Here is a 15,501-nt window from a genome sequence, read left to right as displayed (position 1 = left end):
TTCTTTCATCTGAATAAATCAATCAAATACAAATATGCAAGAGACAGTTTGGGACTTTTTGTAATTAGTAAATAAAGGGGAATTTAAATGTTAATACTGAATCATGGGTAAAGTAGTTATTTATTCCTCTGTCAAACTTATAGACTTTAAAAAGGTCAACGTACACAGCTGAAGCATACTGCACTGTCAAATATTTGTATAACTAACCCTTATTCCTCTATCAACCTCATAGACTTCAAAAAGGTCAACGTAAACAGCTGAATCATACTGTCCTGTCTTTGGTACTACCACAGATAGAACAATGAGGGTTAGTTATAAAAAATCTTTGGTACTACTGTCTTTGGCTGAAGGATTTTCAACTACATTTCCCGAGAGCCACCAGCTTTGCGGCGCATGCCTATAAACGATTCACTGGCCACCTCGTGACCACTGATTTCAAGAAATAGGGGTGACCTCTTGTTGCAAGAACAGTCCAAGCTACTATATAAAGATGGTAAGTAACAAACAAAAAAGTTGTGTGAACTTTGTTTACAAAACTTTAGTTTTACTACAATGATAAATGCTAGTACGCTGACAGCGAGGTGACATTTCGTTCGCTTGTTGCCAGCAACCAACGCTTGCTTCTGCAAGTAGCTAACTTAACTTATAACGTTAGCTAGCTAGCTACCGGGAACCAACTTTTGTATGAAGTTCTATACCTACGGTTCGACCAAGTTAAACATGTTTGTAAAACGATGTTGCATGTGATTCTTGTGTTATGTTGTTTAAAGACAAGTTGGAAGGAATACACTGGCTAATTCATTAGAAAGGATTGTTGGAAATGTGCCAGTCAACTTGGCACGTTTTAACGTCATGTCGTTTCGACATCTGTGTAGTATGCAAATTTGTCCACATAAATTTGAAAAAGGTCCGAAATGGGCAGAATGTGTTAATGTGGCCTAATGTTATCTAGCTGTCTAACTATTGCATGCGACTTTTTCTCCCCAGTAAAATACAATTGTGTTCTTTTGTGACTATTTACGTTTGTATGAAAGGGATAAGGTTGAATGAATGTTAAAGATAGTTTGTTACAGTAGCTATAAATATCTCGGCTCAGATGTCTCGAGGAGTGTGTTCTATTTTTAAATTGACCGTGGCTTACCTCTGAGTTAATAAATCCCACTCCGACATTGTCCGGGCACGGATCCCGGATCCCATTTGGAATACCATTGTTGGAGACAAACTCAAGTTCTAGCTAGGGTTCTAGTACAGTTATCTCTAGTATTGTAACTGACTGTCACTTAGTTACGAGTAAACTCCTAGCCAATTCCTCAAAGGTATCCCACTCACCTCATTCCCAATTAATGTACACCTCATTTTACCTGACTGTTTGTGTTGTTGACAGTGAGTGTTTTTCCTTTACAAGCTCACTGATGTTACGTAACATTGATTCCTCAAACCCTCCCAAGTAATGCACTACATGGGGGCTTAGGGCAAGTTCACCTCCAATATTTTAAAATGTGCCACTGAAATTGCAGCGACAAAGGCCAAAAACCCCCCAAAAAACAGCGCCTGGTCGCATTCTTTTGGCAACAAATGGAAGAAAATTAACTGAAACAGGGACTTACTACCTGAACTTGTTCAAAAAGAAATGCACATTTTAGTGTTCCATTGCGAAACATTTTACTACAGTGTTTAGGCGAATTTGCTCTGGATAAGTGTCTAAGTAACCTAACTGTAATGTGCCCTAATGAATAGGGCCCTGATCAGTGTTTTTATATCTTGTGTTGCAGTCTGCTGAACCTGTTCGTGTTCTGGTCACCGGCGCTGCTGGGCAGATTGCCTACTCCTTGCTGTTCGGCATCGCCAAGGGAGATGTGTTCGGCAAAGATCAGGTAAAGAAGGAAGGAAGGAAGAAGCTTTGGCTTGACTTGCATTACGTAACATCCCAGCTGATCCTGTTAGGGGTTGTCGAGTGTGTGTCTGAAATGGCACCCTATTCCCTATATAGTGCACTACTTACCCTATTTGCCCTGGTCAAAAGGAGTGCACTATATAGGGAATAGGGTGCCATGTCAGATACCCCGTGTCATCATGACTGATGGGCAACATGCAGTGCCACACACTCACCCCTCAAAGTCACAGGTTGTGGGGTCGTATCTGAATTGAGTCACAACCTGCAGAAGCTTCACTCAAGGCTTTAGTGTCCTTGAATTGCCTGAAATTGAACCACTAGCATACAGCCTACCGGTAGCATAGGCTTAACACTGTCCCTTCAAGTAGTCCTAACAATCAGTGTTGTCAATGTAGTAATCATATGAACCATATACATCTGTTCAGTTATCAATCTACCAGCCAGTAGGTCAATGGAAAGATCAATACATCCTACTCTCATTGGTTATCTACTCTTGTCATTTCATGGTCTCTCCTATCAGCCAATCTCCCTGATCTTGCTGGACATCTCCCCCATGTTGCCAGTCTTGGATGGAGTGGTCATGGAGCTGCAGGACTGTGCCCTCCCACTCCTGAGAGGTAAACCATGGGGGGGCATATTCTGACTGGATTGGGGGAGGGTCGAGGGCATATTCTGACTGGATTGCGGGAGGGCCGAGGGCATATTCTGACTGGATTGGGGGTGGGCCGAGGGCATATTCTGACTGGATTGGGGGAGGGCCGAGGGCATATTCTGACTGGATTGGGGGAGGGCCGAGGGCATATTCTGACTGGATTGGGGGAGGGCCGAGGGCATATTCTGACTGGATTGGGGGAGGGCCGAGGGCATATTCTGACTGGATTGGGGGAGGGCCGAGGGCATATTCTGACTGGATTGGGGGAGGGCCGAGGGCATATTCTGACTGGATTGGGGGAGGGCCGAGGGCATATTCTGACTGGGGGGATGGGGATTCGTTTCTGTAAATCATCCTTTTTTCAAAATTTGAAAATGAACCATGAGCAGGGTGACAGCTGGACCTGGGTCAGAATGAACCATGAGCATCCAGACCTGGGGCAAATAACATGTCAAATACTTCAGCTGTGTTTGATTGACTTTGCCCAGTACAATGCAGTGTTTCCCTTATATTCGTTGCTGCCACTCCAAAGATATGATGAAAACAATTAGGATGATAGAATGTTTTCAGTGTGAACTTGAATGACTAAAACCAAACATTAAGGATGTAGAGAAGTTCTCAGTCCCATGGCAAAATGTGTACAATTGCAGGAAATTAGCTTTAAAACATAAAAATGTTGTCTCTGTGGCCAAGAGGACGGCCTCTAAAATGTCAGGTCGTTGGCCACGCCCACTACCACTGAAATGGAAGGAAGCCGGTTTCCTGGTTGGACCGCCGGGCCTTCTCTCTTTGTCCCGTTACAGTAACCAATGTCTGTGTCACAAATGGGACCCTATTCCGTATATCCCTCAAACTCAACTCTGGACCTTGAAGCCAGTTCCATTGCGTTTTTAAATTGTTCCCCTCTAACCAGGGACTGATTTTAGACTTGGGAGACCAGGTGGGTGCAATTAATTATCAAGTAGAACAGAAAACCAGCAGGCTCCGGACCTCGTAGGGTCAGAGTTGACTACTCCTACCCTATATAGTGCACTACTTTCTTTTTTTTAACCCTATGGGCTGTCCTATGGACACTGGTCAATAGTAGTGCACTATATAGGGAATGGGGTGCCATTTGGAATACAAATGACATGGCTTTAGTTGTGAGGCACCAGTAGTATCTCCAATCTCCATTGTGACCTGGTATTTTTCTGTTGTCAACGGTGGTGTCCTTGCTTTGTTCTCACCTCTGCTGTGAGGCCCCAGTATTAACGCTCAGTGCTGCAAAGACAATGTTCAATGTGGGGAGGAGGGTGTCTATAGTGATATGACCCGTGTCCAAACCAGACCTGGGTTCAAGCACTATTTAAAACCGTTAAAATACTTGTAGTGCGTTTGCCAGATCGGTGGGATTTGCAGAATCGCCAGAATCTCGCAGAAATCCCTTTTAAAGCTGTTAACTGGCAACAGTCAGTCTGTCCCACAGACAACAGTAGCATAACACAGTAATCAATATAGGCTGTGGTAAAGCTGACATAAAAGCAACAACTGTGAGTGACTGAGCTGATGAGAATGTAAGGTGTGTTGGGACAAGATGGGAATTAACACAGGGAAAACCACACTGAGACAATGTACAGCAGAACGCCATGGGCAAACGCATGCAAGCCTCTGTTTCTTCAAAGAGGCTACTTTCATTGTCACGCCTGAAGGATTTAGCCTAATAAAGCACTCCTTAAAAAAGCGATTTGCTGCTGTCCTGGATCATGTTAATTAGACAACACCATAGTAAAACCTTTCACAATGTTGTGCACCAAAAATGAAAAGTAGTCTTTTGTTATCCTCCCTGTTTCAGTCTGTTGTCTTCCATGTGGTGCCCATTGAACCAACCAACCCTGGTCTGTTGTCTTCCATGTGGTGCCCATTGAACCAACCAACCCTGGTCTGTTGTCTTCCATGTGGTGCCCATTGAACCAACCAACCCTGGTCTGTTGTCTTCCATGTGGTGCCCATTGAACCAACCAACCCTGGTCTGTTGTCTTCCATGTGGTGCCCATTGAACCAACCAACCCTGGTCTGTTGTCTTCCATGTGGTGCCCATTGAACCAACCAACCCTGGTCTGTTGTCTTCCATGTGGTGCCCATTGAACCAACCCACCCTGGTCTGTTGTCTTCCATGTGGTGCCCATTGAACCAACCCACCCTGGTCTGTTGTATTTTATTAGTCTACAGAGGTCATTCCCACAGACAAGGGAAAAAAAACTACAAGTGTCTTAAAGGACACATGTCCAGATAGTCCCTCCCCTTTCACGCTTGTTTCTGACCGTTTTTCTTCCATTTGGTACCGAATGAACAAGCCCTTGTTTATTCCATCTGTTTTCAGAGGTCATCCCCACGGACAAGGAGGACGTTGCCTTCAAGGACCTGGACGCTGCCATCCTGGTGGGCTCCATGCCCAGGAGAGAGGGTATGGAGAGGAAGGATCTGCTCAAGGCTAACGTGGCCATCTTCAAGAGCCAGGGGGCCGCACTGGAGAAGTACGCCAAGAAGACTGTCAAGGTGAGATGATACAGGGTTTGTCGTCTGTGTAACTGTCAGCGTCCCGAAATGTCTACGCAGACTCGCCGTCTGTCAATACTAGCAGGTACCATCCGTTTGTGATATAGTGGAAGCCATGTGTCCTTAGACTTAGAGAGGACTCATGAGACGCTGCACCTCAGACCTGTTGAAATTCACACTTCACCACGTGTTGGGCGCTTATGCCCTATGGAAAAACTGGCCTGGAATGCCGTTGTGTGTGTGAGCGTTGTGTGAGAGTGTGTGTGTGTTTGCAAGCATGTGTGTTTTGATTTTAAAATCTAGCTGCTCACATGTCTTAACACTATATCCCACCCCTCCGGTCTGCTTCGGTATAGAAGCCTCACATTGTATCCACCCTGGCTTGGTTCCATCCCAGGAGTTGGTCTGCTTCGGTCTAGAAGCCTCACATTGTATCCACCCTGGCTTGGTTCCATCGCAGGGAGACATTCTGATTCTCTACTGCTCCCCAAGTGTGCACTTGTATACTTCCCTTCATGGATTTACAAAAGAAATGGACTGGTGTTCGGAATATGGTGGAAACCTATAGAATTAGGAATTATAATATTAGTAATTTAATAGGGTCTCTATGGTGGAAACTCCCTCCAGCCATGCTTACACCAATACCAATGCTTTTAAATGCATGATGGGGCGTGAACGAGGGCACACTTCAAGACAATAGGAACTCCGCCAAGGACTGGAATGTCCCGACTAGTGCCAGTAGAGCTGTGGGTGTGTTGTGAGGAGGGCTCTTGGCCTCAGATACTGATCTAGCAACAGGTGTTGGGGACTGTCAGACTGACGCGTGTGTTAGAGAGCGTGACTGCGTGCATTTGTGTGTGCTTGCACTTGTCATTTCTCCCGACTGCATTCTTCCTTAAGTGACCTTGTTACAAAGACCTTGTTACAAATGCGACGGCGCACAAATGGCCCAGCGTCGTCCAGGGTAGGGGAGGGAATGGCCGGCAGGGATGTAGCTCAGTTGGTAGAGCATGGCGTTTGCAACGCTAGGGTTGTGGGTTCTTTTCCCACGGGGGGCCAGTATGAAAAAAATATGAAAAAAATAAATAATGAATGCACTCACTATCTGTAAGTCGCTCTGGATAAGAGCGTCTGCTAAATGACTAAAATGTAAAATACAAAAACTTGACTTGTCTTCAGGCTGCCGTGACAGTCGGGCAGCAAGGTTGACGCTGCCGTGATAGAACGTCAGGCAGCAAGGCTTTGGAATTTTCCATTACTCACACAAGGCCCAAGTTACAAATGTTAAAGTTCAAGTAATTTTTCTTTTTAAACTACATGGTGGTCATAGATACTGAAATAAAATGATATATTGCATTTCTAAATAGACAAACATTTAAGTTAAAATAAAGGTGCAAACTATGACCTATTTGTTACATTCGCAACAATATGTACAATGTATATGCCCTCTTAGTCTCAAATTGCCTTACTTCAACGTCCCCATCACTCTGCTGTTAAGAGATGTTTTTTTGCATGGTCTGCATCTCAATCCACCGCATCCTCCTATGGCAGTCTTCCGCATCTGCGGTGGAAGGTGGCTGAGCGACAGTGGTGTTTGTCAGACCATGAGACATCCCGATAATCGGTCTTCTCACGAAGGCATACATGCATACATACATACAGTACCAGTCAAAAGGTTGGAAACCGTTGCTCATTAAAGGGTTTTTATTTTTTACTATTTTCTACATTGTAGAATAATAGTGAAGACCTCAAAACTATGAAATTACACATATGGAATCATGTAGTAACCAAAAAAGTGTTAAACAAATCCAAATATATATTTTATATTTGAGATTTTTCAAAGTAGCCACCCTTTGCCTTGATGACAGCTTTGCACACTCTTGTCATGCTCTCAACCAGCTTCATGAGGTAGTCACCTGGAATGCTTTTCCAACAGTCTTGAAGGAGTTCCCACATATGCTGAGCACTTGTTGGCTGCTTTTCCTTCACTCTGCCATCCAACTCATCCCAAATCATCTCAATTTGGTTGAGGTCGGGTGATTGTGGAGGCCAGGTCATCTGATGCAGCACTCCATCACTCTCCTTCTTGGTCAAATAGCCTGGAGGTGTGTTGGGTCATTGTCCTGTTGAAAAACGAATGATAGTCCCACTAAACGCAAACCAGATGGGATGGCGTATTGTTGCAGAATGCTGTGGTAGCCATGCTGGTTAAGTGTGCCTTGAATTCTAAATAAATCACAGACAGTATCACCAGCAAAGCACCATCACACCACCTCCTCCATGCTTCACAGTGGGAACCACACATGCGGAGATCATCCGTTCACCTACTCTGCGTCTCACAAAAACACGGCGGTTGGAACCAAAAATCTCACATTTGGACTCATCAGACCAAAGGACCGATTTCCACTGGTCTAATGTCCAGTGCTCGTGTTTCTTGGCCCAAGCAAGTCTCTTCTTATTGATGTCCTTTAGTAGTGGTTTCTTTGCAGCAATTCAACCATGAAGGCCTGATTCACCCAGTCTCCTCTGAACAGTTGATGTTGAGATGTCTGTTACTTAACTCTGTGAAGCATTTATTTGGGCTGCAATCTGAGGTGCAGTTAACTCTAATGAACTTATACTCTGCAGCAGAGGTAACTCTGGGTCTTCATTTCCTGTGGCGGTCCTCATGAGAGCCAGTTTCATCATAGCGCTTGAATGTTTTTGCGACTGCACTTAAAGAAACTTTCAAAGTTCTTAATTTTCCGCATTGACTGACCTTCATGTCTTATGATGGACTGTTGTTTCTCTTTGCTTATTTGAGCTGTTCTTGCCATAATATGGACTTGGTCTTTTGCCAAATAGGGCTATCTTCTGTATACCACCCCTACCTTGTCACAACACAACTGATTGGCTCAAACTCATTAAGAAGGAAAGCAATTCCACAAATTAACTTTTAACAAGGCACACCTGTTAATTGAATGCATTCCAGGTGACTACATCATGAAGCTGGTTGAGATTTTGTTTTCATAGTTTTGATGTCTTCACTATTATTCTACAATGTAGAAAATAGTAAAAATAAAAACCTTATAATGAGTAGGTGCCATCTTTTGACTGGTACTGTACATGACACACTTCACCCTTATTCCTTATGATTAATTTTGACTCTTTTTTTTTTCCATTTATGAATGTTATTCAATGCGATTTGGTAGTAAAGACAATTTAAAAATGTATCAATTAAAAAAAATATATATATATATATATATACATACATACAGTGGGGGGAAAAGTATTTAGTCAGCCACCAATTGTGCAAGTTCTCCCACTAAAAAAGATGAGGCCTGTAATTTTCATCATAGGTACACGTCAACTATGACAGACAAATTGAGAAAAAAAATTCCAGAAAATCACATTGTAGGATTTTTAATGAATTTATTTGCAAATTATGGTGGAAAATAAGTATTTGGTCACCTACAAACAAGCAAGATTTCTGGCTCTCACAGACCTGTAACTTCTTCTTTAAGAGGCTCCTCTGTCCTCCACTCGTTACCTGTATTAATGGCACCTGTTTGAACTTGTTATCAGTATAAAAGACACCTGTCCACAACCTCAAACAGTCACACTCCAAACTCCACTATGGCCAAGACCAACGAGCTGTCAAAGGACACCAGAAACAAAAGTGTAGACCTGCACCAGGCTGGGAAGACTGAATCTGCAATAGGTAAGCAGCTTGGTTTGAAGAAATCAACTGTGGGAGCAATTATTAGGAAATGGAAGACATACAAGACCACTGATAATCTCCCTCGATCTGGGGCTCCACGCAAGATCTCACCCCGTGGGGTCAAAATGATCACAAGAACGGTGAGCAAAAATCCCAGAACCACACGGGGGGACCTAGTGAATGACCTGCAGAGAGCTGGGACCAAAGTAACAAAGCCTACCATCAGTAACACACTACGCCGCCAGGGACTCAAATCCTGCAGTGCCAGAAGTGTCCCCCTGCTTAAGCCAGTACATGTCCAGGCCCGTCTGAAGTTTGCTAGAGTGCATTTGGATGATCCAGAAGAGGATTGGGAGAATGTCATATGGTCAGATGAAACCAAAATACTCGTCGTGTTTGGAGGACAAAGAATGCTGAGTTGCATCCAAAGAACACCATACCTACTGTGAAGCATGGAGGTGGAAACATCATGCTTTGGGACTGTTTTTCTGCAAAGGGACCAGGACGACTGATCCGTGTAAAGAAAAGAATGAATGGGGCCATGTATCGTGAGATTTTGAGTGAAAACCTCCTTCCATCAGCAAGGGCATTGAAGATGAAACGTGGCTGGGTCTTTCAGCATGACAATGATCCCAAACACACTGCCCGGGCAACGAAGGAGTGGCTTCGTAAGAAGCATTTCAAGGTCCTGGAGTGGCCTAGCCAGTCTCCAGATCTCAACCCCATAGAAAATCTTTGGAGGGAGTTGAAAGTCTGTGTTGCCCAGCGACAGCCCCAAAACATCACTGCTCTAGAGGAGATCTGCATGGAGGAATGGGCCAAAATACCAGCAACAGTGTGTGAACCTTGTGAAGACTTACAGAAAACGTTTGACCTGTGTCATTGCCAACAAAGGGTATATAACAAAGTATTGAGAAACTTTTGTTATTGACCAAATACTTATTTTCCACCATAATTTGCAAATAAATTCATTAAAAATCCTACAATGTGATTTTCGGGATATTTTTTTCTGATTTTGTCTGTCATAGTTGACGTGTACCTATGATGAAAATTACAGGCCTCATCTTTTTAAGTGGGAGAACTTGCACAATTGGTGGCTGACTAAATACTTTTTTCCCCCACTGTGTGTGTGTGTGTGTGTGTGTGTGTGTGTGTGTGTGTGTATATATATATATATATATATATATATATATATATATATATATATATATATATATATATATATATATTTTGTATACCTAAAATTCTAAATCGATTAGCTAAATTATCCATGGTATGACCATCTTAAAACAAATCTATAGGACTGCTTATAACCCCCTCGCCCCCAACGTGTTAGACTCTAGAGAATGAAGTCTCGTCATCACTGCTGTTTCAGAATGAACATTAGGAAGCCTGGAAGCTGAAGCTGAAACTATTTTTTAGTTTTTTTGTCATCTTAATTGATATCGTGTGTGTGTGTTTAACATTGCCTCTCCTTGTTTCGGTCAGGTCCTGGTGGTTGGTAACCCAGCCAACACAAACTGTCTGATCGCAGCCAAGTCCGCCCCCTCCATCCCCAAAGAGAACTTCTCCTGCCTTACCCGTCTGGACCACAACCGGGCCCGCTCTCAGGTACCTATGTGTGGAGAAGAGTGGTTGTTTTGTACCTTTTTGATTGAACCCCTGAATTAATATTGTTAGTCCAATCCCTCATGATGACGGAGTCTGTCTGTACTTTACCTGTAGTGGGTGTTTTGAGTTTCATTAGGGACAGATAAAGTGGGTGTGGATTATCTTAATAGATGGTAATGTCATCCTTACGAAGCTCTCTCCTCTCTCTACCCCAGGTTGCGATGCGCTGCGGCGTGCCAGCCACCCAAGTGAAGAACGTGATCATCTGGGGCAACCACTCGTCCACCCAGTACCCTGACGTCCACCACTGCAAGGTAATATATAATTTGTCACAATGTTATGTAATAATAAATAATATATATAAAGTAGTATTATACATTTTTACATTTTAGTCATTTAGCAGACGCTCTTATCCAGAGCGACTTTCACTCAACTTCTGGCATTGCTTCACTTTCAAGTGCTCTGAAACATTTTTAAAACCAAAGTGCACACAGTCATCTTTTACACATTTTCAAAACCGGAAATGGCACAATAAAATAAATAAAAAGGCAACATAACGGTTGTCAGGATAGTGAAATACTTCAACTAGAGGTCTGCGTTCATTTTTTAAAAAGATGGCTCAGTAATCTGAGGAAGAGAGAAGATGGACACACCAGTTATACCGTTGATCATAGACCATTGATTGTTGTTAACATGTCATATCATCACTCTTCTAAAACATGACACCACTGCAAGGCAGTAGTGAATAGTATATCATGTATAATATTACTTAACAACATGTAATAATAGTTATTTTACTACTCCAAGGTCAACATGGCGGGCAGCGACCTGGCCTGCTTCGATGCTGTGAAAGACGACGACTGGCTCAAAGGGTCCTTCATCTCTGTGAGTTTAACTCTACTGTAAAACTCATTTTCATCTGGCTGTGTGATTTTAAACTTTAGCTCCCCCCACCCCCCCTCCGCGTTGGTCTCTGTCAGTTTGTCTTAAACAGATGCCTCGGATTTAATCTCCTCGTCTTTCTCAAAACGCATTGGAGACGGTCCAAGGGAAAGGAACCTCTGACCTTCTCCATGTGCTTTGATAAGGAGATTGGAATCCTGGAAAAATGAATTGAGACAGCTGTTGTGTTTGAAGGAAGACTACTGGAGTGGGGATGAGGCATTTTCTAAGGCATCTCTCTTCCTCTACTCTCCCTCTCCTCTTCCCCCCCTCAGACAGTGCAGCAGAGAGGTGCTGCGGTTATCGCAGCCAGGAAGCTGTCCAGTGCCATGTCTGCAGCCAAGGCTATCTGTGACCACATGAGGGACATCTGGTCAGGCACTCCTGAGGTCAGCTAAGAGGGGTCCTTACGGGATGGGACAATTCTGTGGCCTTAGATACAGATTTAGGATTAGTTTACCCTTCCCAGGTCTTCATCAATATTTGTTTTAATTGACTCATAATCTATATGGCACTCTGCTATTTACAGTATGTATGGCTGTATCCTAATTCTCCACCCTTCTCCCAGTGTGCACTTGCACACTTCCAGACAGTCATGGATTAAAAAGCAATGGAATTGTGTTATAATTGGCTATAGGGAGTTTCCACCATTGTTAAATCCATGAGATGTCTGCAGTTGCACACTTTGGGAAGAGGGTGGAGAATCGTGTTGCAGCCTGTCTTTCTGTTAATGGTTCCTGAACGCAGCCTGTCTTTGTGTTTTAATGGTTCCTGAACGCAGCGTGGAGCAGCCTGTCTTTGGGTTAATGGTTTCTGAACGCAGCGTGGAGCAGCCTGTCTTTGGGTTAATGGTTCCTGAATGCAGCGTGGAGCAGCCTGTCTTTGGGTTAATGGTTCCTGAATGCAGCGTGGAGCAGCCTGTCTTTGGGTTAATGGTTCCTGAATGCAGCCTGTCTTTGGGTTAATGGTTCCTGAATGCAGCCTGTCTTTGGGTTAATGGTTCCTGAATGCAGCCTGTCTTTGGGTTCATGGTTCCTGAATGCAGCCTGTCTTTGGGTTAATGGTTCCTGAACACAGTGTGGAACAGCCTGTCTTTGTTAATGGTTTCTGAACGCAGCCTGTCTTTGTGTTAATGGTTCCTGAACACAGCCCTAACCTCTGTCCTCTTGTTTGCAGGGAGAGTTTGTCTCCATGGGTGTCTACTCCAGCGGTAACTCCTATGGAGTCTCCGAAGACCTCATCTACTCATTCCCTGTTTACATCAAGGTGAGACAATCTGACACTCTGCTCTCTACACTCCTCCATACTAAGACTGCATTTACACAGGCAGCCCAATTCTGCTCTTTTGACCAATTATTGGCGGAAGATCTTATCTTATTGGTCGAAAGACCAATAATTGGGCAAAAGATCGGAATTGGGCTGCCTGTGTAAATGCAGTCTCAGCTCTCTTCACCACTAAACCAGAGAAATATCTGCTTCTATAAACTGATGCTCTAGTCTACGACAAACTGGATCTGTTGCAGTGGGAAGTTGATCACTTTGGCCTATTATTCAATATTATTTTTCTCCCGTCTTCGTTTCCTCAGGACAAGCAGTGGAAGATTGTGGACGGGCTGGCCATCAACGACTTCTCCCGAGGCAAGATGGACGCCACGGCAGTTGAGCTGGTGGAGGAGAGAGACACCGCCGTCACCTTCCTCAGCGCTTGACTACACTCCCAGCCACGGCAACCAACCCGGCAACAGCACTTGGACACACAACCCACACCTCCAGACTCACGTCTGTGATGCCGCATTCACGTGCTACTCGGAACTTAGGAGACTGGAATATCCAACTTGGAAGTTCCGTATGAACGGTTTAACTTTATACGCTTTACAGCAGTTCTTTAGACCTGATTTTTTTGAGTTTCTGGTAATTCTGATAGCACATGAACATGGCATTATACAGTCCCTGTTGCAGCTCTGTGTGTGTCTAAAATGGTTTAATGTTACACACATCTGAACAGGTTATCCCTGTTTGGATGGTTACCATGCTTACCATGGAATGGAGGAATGTTATGGGTAGTTGATGCACTAGTAGTTACTATGACGATCATTGTTAAATGGTTAATTGTTGCTCAGTCGAGAACAATAAAACCAGTAAATGATGTATAGTCCTTATTTTGTTTCTAGATTTAACTTAATATTTTTTGGTTGTGAAATAAGTATTGGTTAAATAATCATCACTAACTTCGTAAAACATTTTAACTATTTGACATTTTCCCATTTTAAATGATGATATTCTACTATTTATCTGAATGTAATCCAACTATTTATTACAGAAGCATGTGGTTGTTATGTCATAGTCCTGCCGCTGGGGTGCAGCACATTCTAATCTGTAAATCCCAGGACAGTAAAATGTATGACGTCAATTGTTTCAAACCTCTGAATAATCTGAGAATCTGCCTGGACTCTCACTCCTGATGAAACAATAAAACATTTATCCTCAACTGATAATTTTCTCTCTCCATGTGTTCAGCAAATTTCACAATTTCTGCATAATCGAGGTTTATTAGTCCTATGAACAGTGTAGTGTCGCTATCCACAATATAATGAAGTGCTAGCTCTCAAATTCTTTCAAACAGTGCAGCATCTATAATAAAGTATTTAGTAAAACAAATATTTTAAGATTAGTCCGAGGGAGTGTCATTCAAATTTTTTAAAAGTTATATAGCCTACACCCAGAATGTCCTACATCAGATTTTGCCTGCCTTGCATTGCTTTCTGTAAACTAACTTGGTCCTTCCATTTAGCTGTTAAGGATTTATAATGCAATTCAATAATCAGAAGAATATTATTTTAAAATCACTTTTATTAGTGACATGTTAGTAAGCATTCTGTAACTTCTATTTTTACATCTGTTCCATGTTAATAGTTTGGTTCTAACCCATATACCTGTAGGTCTAGCTCAGGCAGGGGAACCTCCAGTCCTCCTGGATGGAGTGGTGTTACACTTTTCCCCCATCCCTAGCAAACTCAGCTGATAACTATTTGCGTTCTAAACTGAAGATGATCATTAGTTGATTATTGGAGTCAGGTGTTTTTAGCTGGAGCTGGGGAAAAAATGGGACTAATCAGGCCCTGAGGACTGAAGTTGCCCATCCCTGGTCTAGCTATTAAATCATTAATGTATGAAGGTGTTGATTGACGTGGCATCAATGCCGTGGCTCTGGTGTTTGGTGTTCAGGAACCTCGTGAAAAGCTGCATTTTCATTGGGCACAGCATTCGGATACAAGCTTTTCATTGGTCCTTGTTTTAGAATGACATTTCTACGTATCGTTTTGATAAGATTAATCTAATATAGTGTTTTTGTGTGAACTAATTACTAAAACACCTGCCCAATATTCAATACAATGTGTTGTATGTCATTTTAATGTAAATAAACTCGCAAAGGGACATTAGTTGTGCTAATTTCCCCGGTCGTGTCCGTACTTGGACTAGCCCATCGCACGATTTTCCTGCCGCCAACATCCCACAAGCCAAACAGTAAGGAAATGCATTTATTAGCTAAATTAAATTGTCCAATACCTTGCTGGGTGCCAATAATCATAACTGTCGTCGTAAAAGAGAAGTTACATGAGTAGCCCAATAGCACTACGAGTGGTTTGATCTTCAGTGAATTTGTAGGCCTATTATTGGGTAGGCGATCTAAATTGTCATAGGATATTCTGAATGAATTGGAAAATGAATAGAAACAGTAGCCAGTTGATCTGGTCATTTTGTTTAGCAATAATGTTGCAATGTTCTTTTCTAAATCATGTATCTTTCGTTGTTGATGTGTAGGCTATGCAACAACACAGTGTAACAACCTGGCCTCATCATTTCCGCATCCACCGTTCTAACATTCGGGAATGTAACTAACAAGTCGATTCGATACACCACTAGGCTACATTTATTTTAAGGTTTATGGGTCGGGTCTATGCTGGCTTTTATTAATATGTTACTGATTTACTGTATCTATCTAATTGCCTACGCTAGGCTATCTGAATATATGGAAGAAATCATGGGGGCGAGTCTAAAGCAAGAGGGGGAGTAGAAGCAAATGCCGCGTTCAAAACCACTGGGAATTTTGGAAATCTCTGACTTCAGTGCGTTCAAGACAACTGGGAACTCGAAAAAAAAAACGGT

At 42.9% G+C, this 15,501-nt stretch overlaps 2 protein-coding genes across 2 annotated transcripts in view; both read left to right on the top strand.

Annotated features, from left to right (window-relative positions):
* Positions 1–413: 413 nt before the first annotated feature.
* On the top strand, positions 414–13,829 carry LOC311118523 (malate dehydrogenase, cytoplasmic-like). The gene is made up of 10 exons (XM_084193319.1): positions 414–493; positions 1,773–1,874; positions 2,415–2,511; positions 4,906–5,081; positions 10,270–10,392; positions 10,608–10,706; positions 11,200–11,277; positions 11,610–11,723; positions 12,511–12,600; positions 12,921–13,829. Exons 1-10 carry the CDS (start codon positions 491–493, stop codon positions 13,041–13,043), a joined length of 1,005 nt encoding a protein of 334 aa, XP_084049445.1. The 5' UTR covers positions 414–490; the 3' UTR covers positions 13,044–13,829.
* A 770-nt stretch (positions 13,830–14,599) lies between these two features.
* The window catches only part of ugp2b (UDP-glucose pyrophosphorylase 2b), a 58,189-nt gene continuing 57,287 nt past the window's right edge, over positions 14,600–15,501 (top strand). Inside the window, exon 1 of the mRNA XM_084193316.1 lies at positions 14,600–14,859. The gene's annotated coding sequence lies outside the window, so the exon portion shown is untranslated. The remainder of the gene's footprint in view (positions 14,860–15,501) is intronic.

Source organism: Coregonus lavaretus, assembly GCF_964263955.1.
Source record: "Coregonus lavaretus genome assembly, contig: HAP1_SCAFFOLD_231, whole genome shotgun sequence".
In the NCBI taxonomy this organism is placed as follows: domain Eukaryota; kingdom Metazoa; phylum Chordata; class Actinopteri; order Salmoniformes; family Salmonidae; genus Coregonus; species Coregonus lavaretus.
Note: the sequence above shows the minus strand (reverse complement) of the source record. Positions and strands in the feature narration are given on the sequence as shown.

Excerpts from the sequence above, each read along its gene's own strand:
- LOC311118523 (XM_084193319.1), top strand. Across the intron at positions 2,512-4,905 it reads TGCCCTCCCACTCCTGAGAG|AGGTCATCCCCACGGACAAG; the intron begins GTAAACCATGGG and ends ATCTGTTTTCAG. Across the intron at positions 5,082-10,269 it reads ACGCCAAGAAGACTGTCAAG|GTCCTGGTGGTTGGTAACCC; the intron begins GTGAGATGATAC and ends TGTTTCGGTCAG.